The sequence below is a fragment of the Macaca nemestrina genome, chromosome 2 (assembly GCF_043159975.1).
Source record: "Macaca nemestrina isolate mMacNem1 chromosome 2, mMacNem.hap1, whole genome shotgun sequence".
Lineage (NCBI taxonomy): Eukaryota > Metazoa > Chordata > Mammalia > Primates > Cercopithecidae > Macaca > Macaca nemestrina.
Genome location: NC_092126.1, coordinates 3024494 through 3037050, shown reverse-complemented (window position 1 = coordinate 3037050; position 12557 = coordinate 3024494). Strand labels below are relative to the sequence as shown.

General features: G+C 51.1%; 1 protein-coding gene across 3 annotated transcripts in view; it reads right to left on the bottom strand.

The window, feature by feature from the left end:
* The window catches only part of LOC105470806 (xyloside xylosyltransferase 1), a 194582-nt gene extending 182454 nt beyond the window's left edge, over positions 1–12128 (bottom strand). Inside the window, exon 1 of one of the 3 annotated variants that reach the window (XM_024789445.2) lies at positions 11538–12128. In XM_024789445.2, coding sequence (XP_024645213.1) covers positions 11538–12041 — 504 coding nt within the window. In that variant the 5' untranslated portion in view covers positions 12042–12128. Of the gene's footprint in view, positions 1–712; positions 988–11537 lie in introns of those variants that run through there. The other 2 variants (XM_011723071.3, XM_071090625.1) reach the window with 2 other exon arrangements.
* Positions 12129–12557: the final 429 nt, after the last annotated feature.

Sequence of the window (12557 nt, the reverse complement as noted above, 5' to 3'; positions counted from 1 at the left end):
ACCGGGCGGCGGATCGGATCGCCAGTCCCAGCGGCTCGGCCCCGCCTTGTCCAAAGGGCTCATCAAAGCCGGTTTACCAGCAGCCCAGGAAGGAAATGACCGCCCGCCACAGCCCTGCCGACTGCCTTTCATTTCAGGGCTTTCGAAACAACAAGAGAGGGCGGGGCTCGAGGAGGGAAAAAATACAGCCCGCGGGAGCCTCGGGCTTCGGGCCGCAGCCGCGCGCACCTCGCAGACTGGGGGTCGGACGCACAGACGCGATACAGCGGCGCCCCCAAGCGGCCGCGCGGGGCACTGCACTCGACACGTGCGTCGGCCCCGGCCGGGGAGAGACCGCGCGGCGGAGGAGGGGCCAGTTCCGCCCCACGCCGGACGCCCGCGGCCCCTCGGGTCTGCAGGCCTGGGGGACTCGTGCTGACCGCAGCCGCGGAGGGCCTCCAGCGCACATCGCGGAGCACAGGACAAAACCTGTGCCTGCACCGCAGCCCCCATCCAGCTCCCGCAACACTGGCCCTGCTGGGCAGCCCCGGACACTGAGCGGATTCTGCCTCCTGGAGGCCGGACTGCATCCTCCCCTCCCGAGAGAGACAGAGCCAGGGGGAGACAGGGAGGCGAAGCCCCCTGGGATAGGTGAAGACGACAGGCCCTCCCACCTCCACTGTGGGTATTAGGGTGGGCTGCCTCTCAACCCACCCTTCCGAAAAAGACCGACCTGCTGCTAACACCTCCGTCGAACAGCAGAGGAGGCCTGGGCTGTTTCTAAAGGCAGCTCGGTGTGGCACTAGTCACTGCGCCTTTCTTGCGCAGGGTATCAGCTGGGGGAGGGGCACTGAGCCCAGAGCTGCCTTCCTGTTCCGATGTTCGGTGAACCTGCAATGCTCCCTGAAGCAGAGAGGGAAGTTGCACTCCCAGCAAGCGCAGTTTTGGTTCAGATTGAACGGATTTATCTGGGGCGTCATCAGCAGGCGGATGACAGATGGGGAGGTGGGTTACAGCCCAGCCTTCATCCCCACACACACAGCCCCTTGGCACAGCAGCTAGCGTGGTCCTGAAGTGCCTCCTGCTGCTCTGGGAGCTCCGTAAGCCACCTGCTCTCAGCCTCAGGGATTCCACACCTCTTTCCCCAACCTCAGCCATGCTCAAGTGAGGCGTCTGCACTTGTATACATTCTAAAGGCCTGAACAGGCCGGGCGCGGTGGCTTATGCCTGTAATCCCAGCATCTTGGGAGGCCAAGGCAGGCGGATCACTCGAGGTCAAGGGTTCGAGCCCAGCCTGGCCAACATGGTGAAACCCTGTCTCTACTAAAAATACAAGAATTAAGCCGGGCATGGTGGCGCACAGCTGTGTAATCCCAGCTACTCGGGAGACTGAGGCAGGAGAATCACTTGAACCCTGGACATGGAGGTTGCAGTGAGCTAAGATCACACCACTGCACTCCGGCCTGGGGGAAAGAGCAAGATTCCATCTCAAAAAGAAAAGAAAAAGAAAATTAAAGAAAAGAGGGGAGGGGAGGGGAGGAGAGTAAATGTGGTACTATGACAGAGCAAGACTCCATCACTAAATACATAAAGTACTGAACAAATGTTGCTACTATTATTCTCCCAATCAAGACTTCATACTAGTAAACGTCCCCTTGCTGATTTTAGGCGCATCAGTGTACACGTCAGAAATTTCCAAACCACGTTCTCAGAATATGCACGTTTCTAGCCATGTTGTAACACCTCACAGGGTAAGGAGGGGAAAGTCAAGGTAACTGGTTTTTTTTTTTTTGTTTTTTAATAAAATGCATTTTGGTAAATATATTTTAAAAATACCAAATACATGTATGTAGTTGTCCTTAGCAACATGTAATCATCTCATCATTTGTCATTAGGGAAATGCAGACCAAAACTAAAATGAGATACCACTTCACACCCACTAGAATAGCCGTAATTGAAAAGATGGATGATTCCAAGTGCTGGTGAGGATGTGGAGAAACCAGAACCCCCATACACCGCTGGTGGGAATGTAAAATGGTATAGCGCCTGAGTTTGGCAGTTCCTCAAAAGGTTAAACAGAGTTAACCATTCCATTCCTAGGTTATGCCCCGGTGATGTGAAAACATATGTCCACACAAAAACTTTTTTTTTTTTTTTTTTTTTTTGACACAGAGTCTCACTCTGTCGCCCAGTCTGGAGCGCAGTGGCGCGATCTAGGCTCACTGCAAGCTCCACCTCCCGGGTTCACGCCATTCTCCTGCCTCAGCCTCCCAAGTAGCTGGGACTACAGGCGCCGCCACCTCGCCCGGCTAGTTTTTTGTACTTTTAGTAGAGACGGGGTTTCACAGTGTTAGCCAGGGTGGTCTCAGTCTCCTGACCTCGTGATCCGCCTGCCTCCGCCTCCCAAAGTGCTGGGATTACAGGCATCGGTCACCACGCCCGGCCAACAAAAGCTTCTAAGTAAATGTTCACAGCAGCATTATTCATAACAGCCTCATTATTCATAACCCAAATATTCATGAACATTTGGGTTCTTGGGTGGCAAGAACCCAAATGTTCATCAACTGATGAATGGATGATGTGGCATAATTATCCATATGATGGAATAGTATCCAACCATAAAAAAGGTGAAGTATTAATGCAATGCTACAACGTGAACCCTAAAAACACTAGGCTAAGTAAAAGAAGCCGGACACAAAAGACCACATATTAATGAGTCCATTTGTAGTAAATATTCAGAATAGACACATTTATAGAGACAGCAAGCTGATTTGTAGTCTCTAAGGACGGGGGAGACAGGAGGATGGAGAGTGACGCTAATGGATACAGGGTTTGTGAGGTGACAAGTGTTCTAGAATCAGTGGTCATAGTTGTACAACCTTGGGAATATACTAAAAACCACTGGATTGTATATGTTAAATGAGTGAGCTTTATGATACATGAATTACATTTCAATCTTTATTGCAAAAAAAGGTAATTATGTATCTTTTTAAAATATGGCCTATAGGAACAAGGAACAGTCAGGAAGTCATGAGGAATGACTGATGCCCAAAGCTGGAACAGTTAATCCGTGCACTGAGGCCCCAGCAGATTTTATAAATCCCCATCTATCAGTATATTTCATCTATATCATCACCCCAAGGCTTTGCCTTATAATTTCAACACATACTTGTGGGCTTATCCAGAGTTTATTGTATTTGATACAATACTATACAAAGTTATTCCCCATAGATCCATGATTATAAAGTTTTCCAGAAGAAACATACATTGGTACACAAACTACTATAGTTGTTTTCATGAGTATATTACAATTTAAAAGAAAGCCACTGTTAAATGCCTTTGATAAAATATGCACTGTTCTCTGAACACTGCCATATAAAATGTCAGCCTATCTTTTCAAAGCGCCTCTCCCTTCAGGACATGTACCTTTGATCACCTCTTTTCCAGACCATCATAACTTACTCAAAAGTTTCATTCAGGTGCAAGGTGCCTGCTGCTGTGACAAGCTGGAAAATCCGCTGCATTTCCAGGGTCACCTGTTTGTCATTAGCTTCATCAACGAGACAGCCAGCATCAAGGTCAAGGCCTTCACATCCAGGCTTCTCTCAAGCCCCACCTAGGAGCTAAGGTATTCAACTTTTCCAAGTCACTCACAGGTTTGCTCTTGAACTCAAAGAAACTCTGAGAATCCCCTACTGCACTTTAACATTTGTCCGGTCATTCCCAGTCCTTGGCATGTGCTCCTCCTGGAACCCAACAGTCACCTGTAAGTGGCTGCTGAGGTTTAAAGGGTGTGCCCTGAATTCACGTATTGGAAATGTGATCCCCGGTGATGCTGCTGGGAGGTGAGGCTTTCAAGAGCTGATGAAGTCATTAAGAGGGATTCACGCCCGTCTCCCAGGCCTGGGTTACTTCTCTTGGGAGGGAGGGAGTTCTCACTCACTCACGGCACTGGATGAGTTACCAAGAGTAGCTGGTATAAAGCCAGGTGCCCCTCACGCTGTGCCCCTTCCGCATGCCTCTGCTTCCCTCCCCAGAAGCTGCCACCGTGCTCTGGGACTTCCCAGTCTCCAAAACCTCAAGTTAAATAAATATCTTTCTTTTCTGAATTACCCAGGCTCAGGTATTTTTATGGTGACAGAAAACAGACGAGGATTGTGGGGGATGTGCAGTTTCCTTCTTCCTCCTAATTTGTCACCAGGAAATGGAGCAACCCAGTCTCAGGCTCTGAAAGAGGCTGAGGTTTGAGGGAAAAGGGACAGATCACTGACAACTCTTCTAAGATATCCTGGGTTTCATCACTATAGTTATTAGTCAGTCAACTATACATATTTGTTGAGAACACAGATTGTGCCAGAAACAGTGCTGAGACTATAGTGTCCACGGGAGAAAGAGGAAGCACCCCATCCACTGTCCTGTGCTTCTGTATGGAGGATGCTCCCCCCGTCCACTGTCCTGTGCTTCTGTATGGAGGATGCTCCCCCCGTCCACTGTCCTGTGCTTCTGTATGGAGGATGCTCCCCCCGTCCACTGTCCTGTGCTTCTGTATGGAGGATGCTCTCCTGGACAAACACCCTGGCCTCTTGCTCCCCGCCCCATCCTCCTCCCCTCCTCACACACTAACTCCTCCCTAAGGCAGGAGGAGAGACGGACCTGACCGGTGAGTTTGGGAAGCAAGTCAGCCCCGGCCCCCACCTCTCTTTCTCTTCTCCGGAATCTACCTGTGCAGAGCCTGCCCCTCCCTGCGGGGAGGCGTCTCTCCAGTTCTCGTGTCCCGGGTTAAGAGGCTGCTTGCCCGCTCTATCACTTCCAACTCAGGCCAGAAATAAGGATGGCATCTATGGGGTTCCCGTAAACCTCAATAGATGAAGGGAGGTAAGGTCTCTGCTTTCTGGAGATTACCTTCCAGGAGCGGGTACAGAGAGACTACAAACAAGTTAACAGGACAGTTACTTGCTCAAACATGCAGAGCACACTCCAGCCTGACACCCGCACACTTGCAGTGGCCTCAGACGGAGTCTCGCCCAGATGGCTGTGGCTCCCTCAGGTCCTTCAGGCTCTGCGCGAATGGCACCTTATCCATGGAGCCTTCCCTGACCACCTACGCACCACGGCTAACAACTCCCCACACTGACAACCACACACTTCCTATCTCCTCAGCCTGCTTTACTTCTCTCTGTAGAACTGATCACAATCTCACTCGCTCTATATTTATTTATTTGTTAAAAATATATCTCCCATACCTTCCCCGCAACCCCAGAACTTCAGCTCCACGAAGGCAGAAACTTGTTCCGTTCCCTGCTGTTCACAAGTACCTAGAACAGTGCCTGGAATGGGACACGCACCCAACAACCCCCGATGAATGAATACATGAAAAAATGAATACATGCTATAAAGGAAACGCACAGCTGGGCATGTTGGCTCACAACTGCGATGCAACATTTTGGGATGCTAGGGCAGGAGGATCACCGGTTTGAGACCATCCTGGGCAAGAAGGTGAGATCCCAGCTCTACAAAACAATTTAAAAAAAAAAAATTGGCCAGGCGCGGTGGCTGATGCCTGTAATCCCAGCACTTTGGGAAGCCGAGGCGGGTGGATCACAAGGTCAGGAGTTTGAAACCAGCCTGGCGAAGATGGTGAAACCCCGTCTCTACTAAAAATAAAAAAAAATTAGCCAGGCGTGGTGGTGGGCACCTGTAATCCCAGCTACTTGGGAGGCTGAGGTAGGAGTATGGCTTGAACCCGGGAGGCAGAGGTTGCAGTGAGCTGAGATTGTGCCACTGCACTCCAGCCTGGGCAACAAAGTGAGACTCTGTCTCAAAAAAAAAAAAAAAAAAATTAGCTGTGCATGGTGGCACATGCCTGTAGTCCTAGCTACTCAGGAGGCTGAGGCAGGAGGATCCCCTGAGCCCAGGAGTTTGAGGCTACAGTGAGCTGTGATCATACCATCGTGCTCTACTCTAGCCTGTGCGGCAGACAAAGAAACCCTGTCTCAAAAAAACAAAAAGGCCAAGCGCGGTGGCTCACACTTGTAATCCCAGCACTTTGAGAGGCCAAGGCAGGTGGATCACCTGAGGTCAGGAGTTCATGACCAGCCTGGCCACAGAGTGAAACACCATCTCTACTAAAAATACAAAAATTAGCTGGGCGTAGTGGGAGGCACCCGTAATCCCAGCTACTCGGGAGACTGAGGCAGGAGAATCGCTTTAACCCAGGAGGCGGAGGTTGCAGTGAGCCAAGATCGAACCCTTGCGCTTCAGCCTGGGTGACAGAACAAGACTCCTTCTCAAAAAAAAAAAAAAAGAAAAAAATGCACAAGGTGATGGGAAAGATGAAGGCTGGCATGAGGGTTGCATTAGAAAAGAGATTCAGGGAAGGTCTTTCTGAACTGTTAACATTGGAGCTGACGGCACAAGGGAAATACTACAAAGAAGTAATATTGTTGTGCTCCGTGGAGGCCACACAAACAGCGGCTGGCGGGCCCCACCGCCGCTGCAGAGAGCTGGCCAGCACGGGCAAGGAGAGGAGACATGAGAGGCGCCTTTAGGCCTGTTCACTGTGATCACTTTCCCAGAAGTCAGTAGAGTAGAACCGTGTTATGAGACTGGACCTGAAACAATACACACAGCAGCACTGGGCTAAACTGGACTAAATGCAACACAGCAACACCGATGTGATGGCCCCAGCTCCAGCAGCCATCCGGGACCACGAAGACAGCGCCACTCTCAGGGATGACGAAACAGAGAGCTGGAAGGAGCCAAGGACCCTGGTGACTTCACAAACCCCCCATGCCAGTCCAGGAATGCCTACCTCTGGACTGCACTGAAATGAGACATAAATTCAACCTTGTTTAAGCTACCATTATTTGGGGGTTTCATGGTATGTTCTGTCAAACCTGATCCAGCAGGAAAGGCCCATGGAACGGATAAGTCTTGATCTAAGTTTTACAAGTGTCAGACTGCACTTGACAGAATGAGACAACAGATGCTCAGAAGCAGAGCAGGCAAAGCGCCATGAGAAGGAACAGCTTGTCCTAGAACTCAGGAAGCTCAGCCACTGCTTTGGGTCTAGGACGTTGACATGACCTGGGAGGACAGGTAGCCAGAAGCCACTGGAGGTTCTGAATGGAACTGATACATTGAGGCAGCATTTTGGCCAGGCACGGTGGCTCATGCCTGTAATCCCAGCACTTTGGGAGGCTGAGGCGGGCGGATCACAAGGTCAAGAGATTGAGACCATCCTGGCCAACATGGTGAAACCCGGTCACTACTAAAAAAATACAAAAATTAGCTGGGTGTGGTGGCAGGTGCCTGTAGTCTAGCCACTCAGGAAACTGAGACAGGAGAATTGCTCGAACCTGGGAGGCAGAGGTTGCAGTGGGCCGAGATCATACCACTGCACTCCAGCCTGGCGATAGAGCAACACTCCATCTCAAAAAATAAATAAATAAATAAATAAATAAATAAATAAATAAATAAATAAATAAAAATTTAAAAGGCAGCATTTTAGCAAGGTGAATGTGGCAGCCTTTCCCAGGTCAGCACAGCCAGAATAGCCAGGATGGAAAAGTCATAGTTAAAGAGTTCCTGAATGCCCACTATGAGCCAGGCATCGCGCTCCCCAGGGAAGGCTACCCAGAGGACAGGATGCCTGAACTGGGTCTGAGAGACCAGCAGGAGGGCAGCAGGCATTCCTGGATTTCTTACAGCAGTGACTCCCAAGCCCGCCTATGTAGCTCCATCCAAATACAGATCTCCAGGCCCCACCCAGGAGATTCTGAGCCCAAAGGCTGGGGTGGGGCCCAGGATTCTGTATTTTTAAAAGTGTCCCCAGGTGATTCTGATGCATTTAGAAAACAGACTTACTGTATAGGCTAGAAGCAGCTCCTATACTGGTACCTGGAACATAGCAAGTTCCGAAGTTTACTAATTAACAAATAACATGCTTCCCTGTTCACAGGTAACAAACTAACAGATTAATTAAAACTTTCAAACATATTTAAAACAAGATACAACCCTACATGAATCCTTTTTAGCTAATATCCAATTAGCCAAAATAAAATCTAAGGTCACTAATAATGTTCTATGATCTATTTCCGCAACCACTTCAGCTAAAAGGTGTTTCTATGCCACCTGAAAATGGCCTGAGACCTCGGTGTGTGAGCACCAGCCCCGTGCCCGTTCACTGAGGCCCTGTTCTGCATCTTGCAGCCATGCTGAGGTCCCAGAGCCATCCGAAGGGAAGAAGAGCCCCCAGGCTATCTTCAGACAGTTCTAACACAATTCAAATCAATTCTCCCTGGGAATAAAAATAAACTGCCCCCGGACTTTATCTTACAAGACTGAGGTGCTCCTTAAGGGGGAAATATGGCACAAAGGGAACAGCACTGACCTAGGATGAAGGTCCAGCCGCAACTAACTCTCCAGAAAGTCTCAGGCAAGTGTCCTCACCTGTCATGCTATATACCACAAACCCCTTCCAGCTCTGACACAACCAGTGAGAAATTCTAGTTTCCTTCTTCCGAGTCAATACTGAAAAAACAATTCCAGTATAAAATCCCCTCATATGTCAGGTGCTAGGGATGCAGCATTTAAGGTCAATGTCAATGCCCTTAAAGAGTTTAGAGTCTAGCAAGGAAGACAAATAATTAATCCAACGATTATATAAATACAACTGTGATAAATGTTACTAAGGAATAGTGCTTGGAGTTTGAAAGTGTGTAATGGGAGCTCAGGAAAGGTTTACCGAAGAAATAACACCAAAGCCGAGACCTGAAAGCTGAGTACTAAGGATGGGGACAGGGAGTACTCCAGACAGAGGAAAGGCATGTGTGATTATGTTCTTTTCAGAAATATTCCAAACCTGAGGAAGAATTAAATCACAAGTAAAATGAAGCAAACCTTTTAGAATCACACATTTAAAAAAAAAAAAATCACACATTTAAAGGAAAAAAAAAAGCAGTTTTCATCACAAACAGAAAAATTTACAAAATATGAACTAAAAAATAATGGGAATGCCAGGTGCAGTGGCGTGTGCCTGTAATCCCAGCTATGCGGGAGGCTAAGGCAAGAGAATCGCTTGACCTCAGGAGTTCAAGACCAGCCTGGGCAACACAGCAAGAATTCTTACCAAAAACAAAACAAAACAAAGAAATGGAGTCCAGGCACAGAGACTCACGCCTGTAATTCCAGCACTTCGGGAGGCCGAGGCGGGTGGATCACCTGAGGTCAGGAATTTGAGACCAGCCTGGCCAACATGATGAAACCTGGTCTCTACTAAAAATACAAAAAATTAGCCACCACAAAAAATTAGCCGGGCGTGGTGGCACGCGCCTGTAGTCCCAGCTACTCAGGAGGCTGAGCCAGGAGAATCGCTTGAACCTGGGAGGCAGAGGTTGCAGTGAGCCAAGATCACACTGCTGCACTCCAGCCTGGGCGACAAGAGCAAAACTCTCTCTCAAAAAAAAAAAAAAATTAGCCAGCGTGGTGGTGGGCACCTGTAATTCCAGCTACTCAAGAGGCTGAGGCAGAAGAATGGTTTCAACCCAGGAGGCAGAGGTTGCAGTGAGCCGAGATCGTGCTGATGCACTCCAGCCTAGGCAACAAGAGCAAATCTCCGTCTCAAAAAAAAAAAAAAAAAAAAAGTAATAGGAGCAATGTTATGCCAGGACCGATAAACCCTTATCCGACCACTGATATCTGGCTAGCAGTCCCCAGACACTAGACCCTCACCCCTCACACCTCAACAGAAGAGGTATCAGTTCCCTCCGGTCATTTGCAGCTGCCTCCAGGCCTTGAGTGAGGCTGCTGGAACTGGGCCCAGTAAAGTGGGGTAATCCGAGCATGAAACACTTACGCCAAGACAGGATGAGCTCGGCCCTGAGGCTGGATCTACCCCGGGCCAATATTTCTGATGCCAACTAAGAGTGCCAGGCATTGTACACAGGGATGGATGATAAGACATGATACAGTCACAGTACCAGGGAAGTAGAAGAGGAAAGAAGGGACGGTTCCTTGGCTCCAAGGAGGGGATGGTATCTGAAGATGGGTAAGACTTGGAAATGGAAAGAAGGAGCACCCCAACAGTGGGAATGACAGAAGCAAAGGCAAGTAGGCTGGAAAGCACTGGGTGTGCAGCAAGAGCTGCAGCGGGAGCTCCGGACAAGGGCACAGAGATCTGGCAACGGTGCAGAGTAGGCCCAGAGAGATGACAATGCTGATATTCCAGGTGGTGTTTGGAGACCTGGTCAAATTCCAAGATCTGCCCAGACTGACCCTATGGCCAAGGGCCCTCAGTTTTCTACCGCGAACTAGTGCAATGTTTCTCAAATATTAGAGTCATTAGGATCACCTGGGACAGGTTGCCAGGCTCCTCCTCCAGAAAGGAGCTTCAGAGGTCCAAGGGTCTAGGGACTTTCTCAGGGGAGGTGAAAACTGAGTAAAGAATGGCCAAGGGCCCAAGAGGACACTGCAGGCAGAGAGTACAGCACGTATAAGACCCACTCTACACAGAGCTAAGGTATGAGATGCATGTAAAGAAAGGAGAGGTGAAGCCAGAGAGGTGGACCAGGCTCACAACACAACAGCCCTACCAAGAAACTGGGACTTGACTCCATAGGCAACAAGGAGCCACTGCAGACTCACGAAGCCTGCAGAATCCTGGCAGCAGCTCCCCTAGGCACTCACATAAACAACTCCTACCTCAGCATGCTTCCCCAATCAACATCAGTCTCCACCCTTTAATATCACCTACTACTCCTTTTCCAAAATCTGGCCTCGGATCCCCTCTGTACAACTATTCAAAATCAAATAAGCAATTCGACCTAGGTAATTCCCACTATGTCAGGAACCCATCTCAGACAAGGAGAGCCAGGCAGTGAAGAAAGATGATAAACAGAGATGGAAGCTGTCATGGAGGCAGATTGGTCCGGCCTGGGACAAGGCGGCCAGCTTTGCTCTCCCCAGATCATATCTGTTCCTCTTGAGCTTTCTCTTCCTCATTCGGAGAAACTCCAGGCTTCTCTAAATGGGTTCATGACCCTTGGAGGAAGGGGTAAAAGGGACACAGAGAGGAGATAAGATGGTTCACAATGAGTTTGACCAGATCCGACCGAAATACCTTAAGAGCAATGAGAAACGTCACTGCAACTTCAACACTTCCAGCGGCCTCACCAAGGCCCTCTCCAGTTGCTCAGGATGACTACTGGTGACCAGTCCCATCCTCATAAGTCAAAAACTGAGAAACATAAACAGAGGTGCAGACTCTGAAGGCAGTGCTGAACCCTGCAACGTTAGCAAAATGGGGGGGTGCGGACTCTGCTGGAGGCTGCACTTAATTGGGGGAGAGGAAAGCGAGGCGGTCATTAAAAACGCAGCTCCACTCCTCAGCACCAGCTGAGCGCGTCTGGCTCCGGGACACGCCCCCGAACGACACCTCCCGCAGTTTGTGAACACTAGCTTGCAAGCTAGTTCCCCGGATCCCCTCCGGGAGCGCGCACTGACCTCGCCTAGGATGGGGTGGGCCACCCACCGGGAGCCCCCAGCTGCGGCCCGCTCACCTTGCACTTGAAACCAGCGGCGGGCGGCAGGAGCTCCCGCAGCAGGCCCTTGGCCACCTCGCGGCTGGCCTCCTCGCTCACGAAGTGAAGGTTAAGCACCTCGTGCGCCTCGAACTTGGCGAGGCGCAGCAGCGAGCGCAGCGCGACGCGGGCCTTGGCCTGCAGCGCGGCATTGTGCTCCGCCTTGGTGAACATCATCAGCAGGTGGTAGTCCACCGGCCCGGCCCCGCCGCCTTCCAAGCTCTTGGCCTTCGCGCCGGGGGCTGGCGCCACGGAGCCTCGCGCCACCTCCAGCGCGGGCGGCGAGGGCGCGGCGGGAGCCCCGGCGCGGGCCTCCTTCAGCCTCTTGGTGGCGCTGGAGAAGGTCTCCCGGCCCGAGCCGAGGTAGTAGAAGGCGCAGACGGCCAGCGCCGCGGCCAGCAGCAGGGCGCAGTAGTGGGAGCGCACAGCGCCCAGGCGCGCCATGGCCCGAGCGCATGGGAGCCCGCCTCGGAGGAGGCCCATGCGCTACGAGACCGCGGCGCCAGCGGTGCCAGCAACGCGGGAGAGCCCTCGGGGACCCGGACGCCGGCGGCCACTTAGCCCCGGCGGCAGGCGGCGGCCATGGCGGGGGCGGGGCCGTGCCGCCTGGAGCCAATCGCGGGCGCCGGTGCGTGGAGGGGCGGGGCCGGTCTGCCGTAACCCCTGGGTCTTAGGTTCCGAGGGTGTTAGAGGCCCGGCTCGGGGTTCAGTGGGATCCCGTGCCCGGCGTGGGAGGGGCGGACTGAGGACCCCATACTCAACCACTGAAGCACCACTATTTCTAGGAATTCTTCCTAATTTAAGAATGTTCTAAAATATTTAACCATAAGAATAAAGCAAGGCCAAGTATGGTGGCTTAGCCTGGGAATGGTGGGTTACGCCTGTAATCCCAGCATTTTTGGAGGCTGAGGCGGGCGGATCACCTGAGGTCAGGAGTTCGAGACTAGCCTGCCCAACATGGCGAAACACCATCTCTACTAAAAATACAAAAAATTAGCC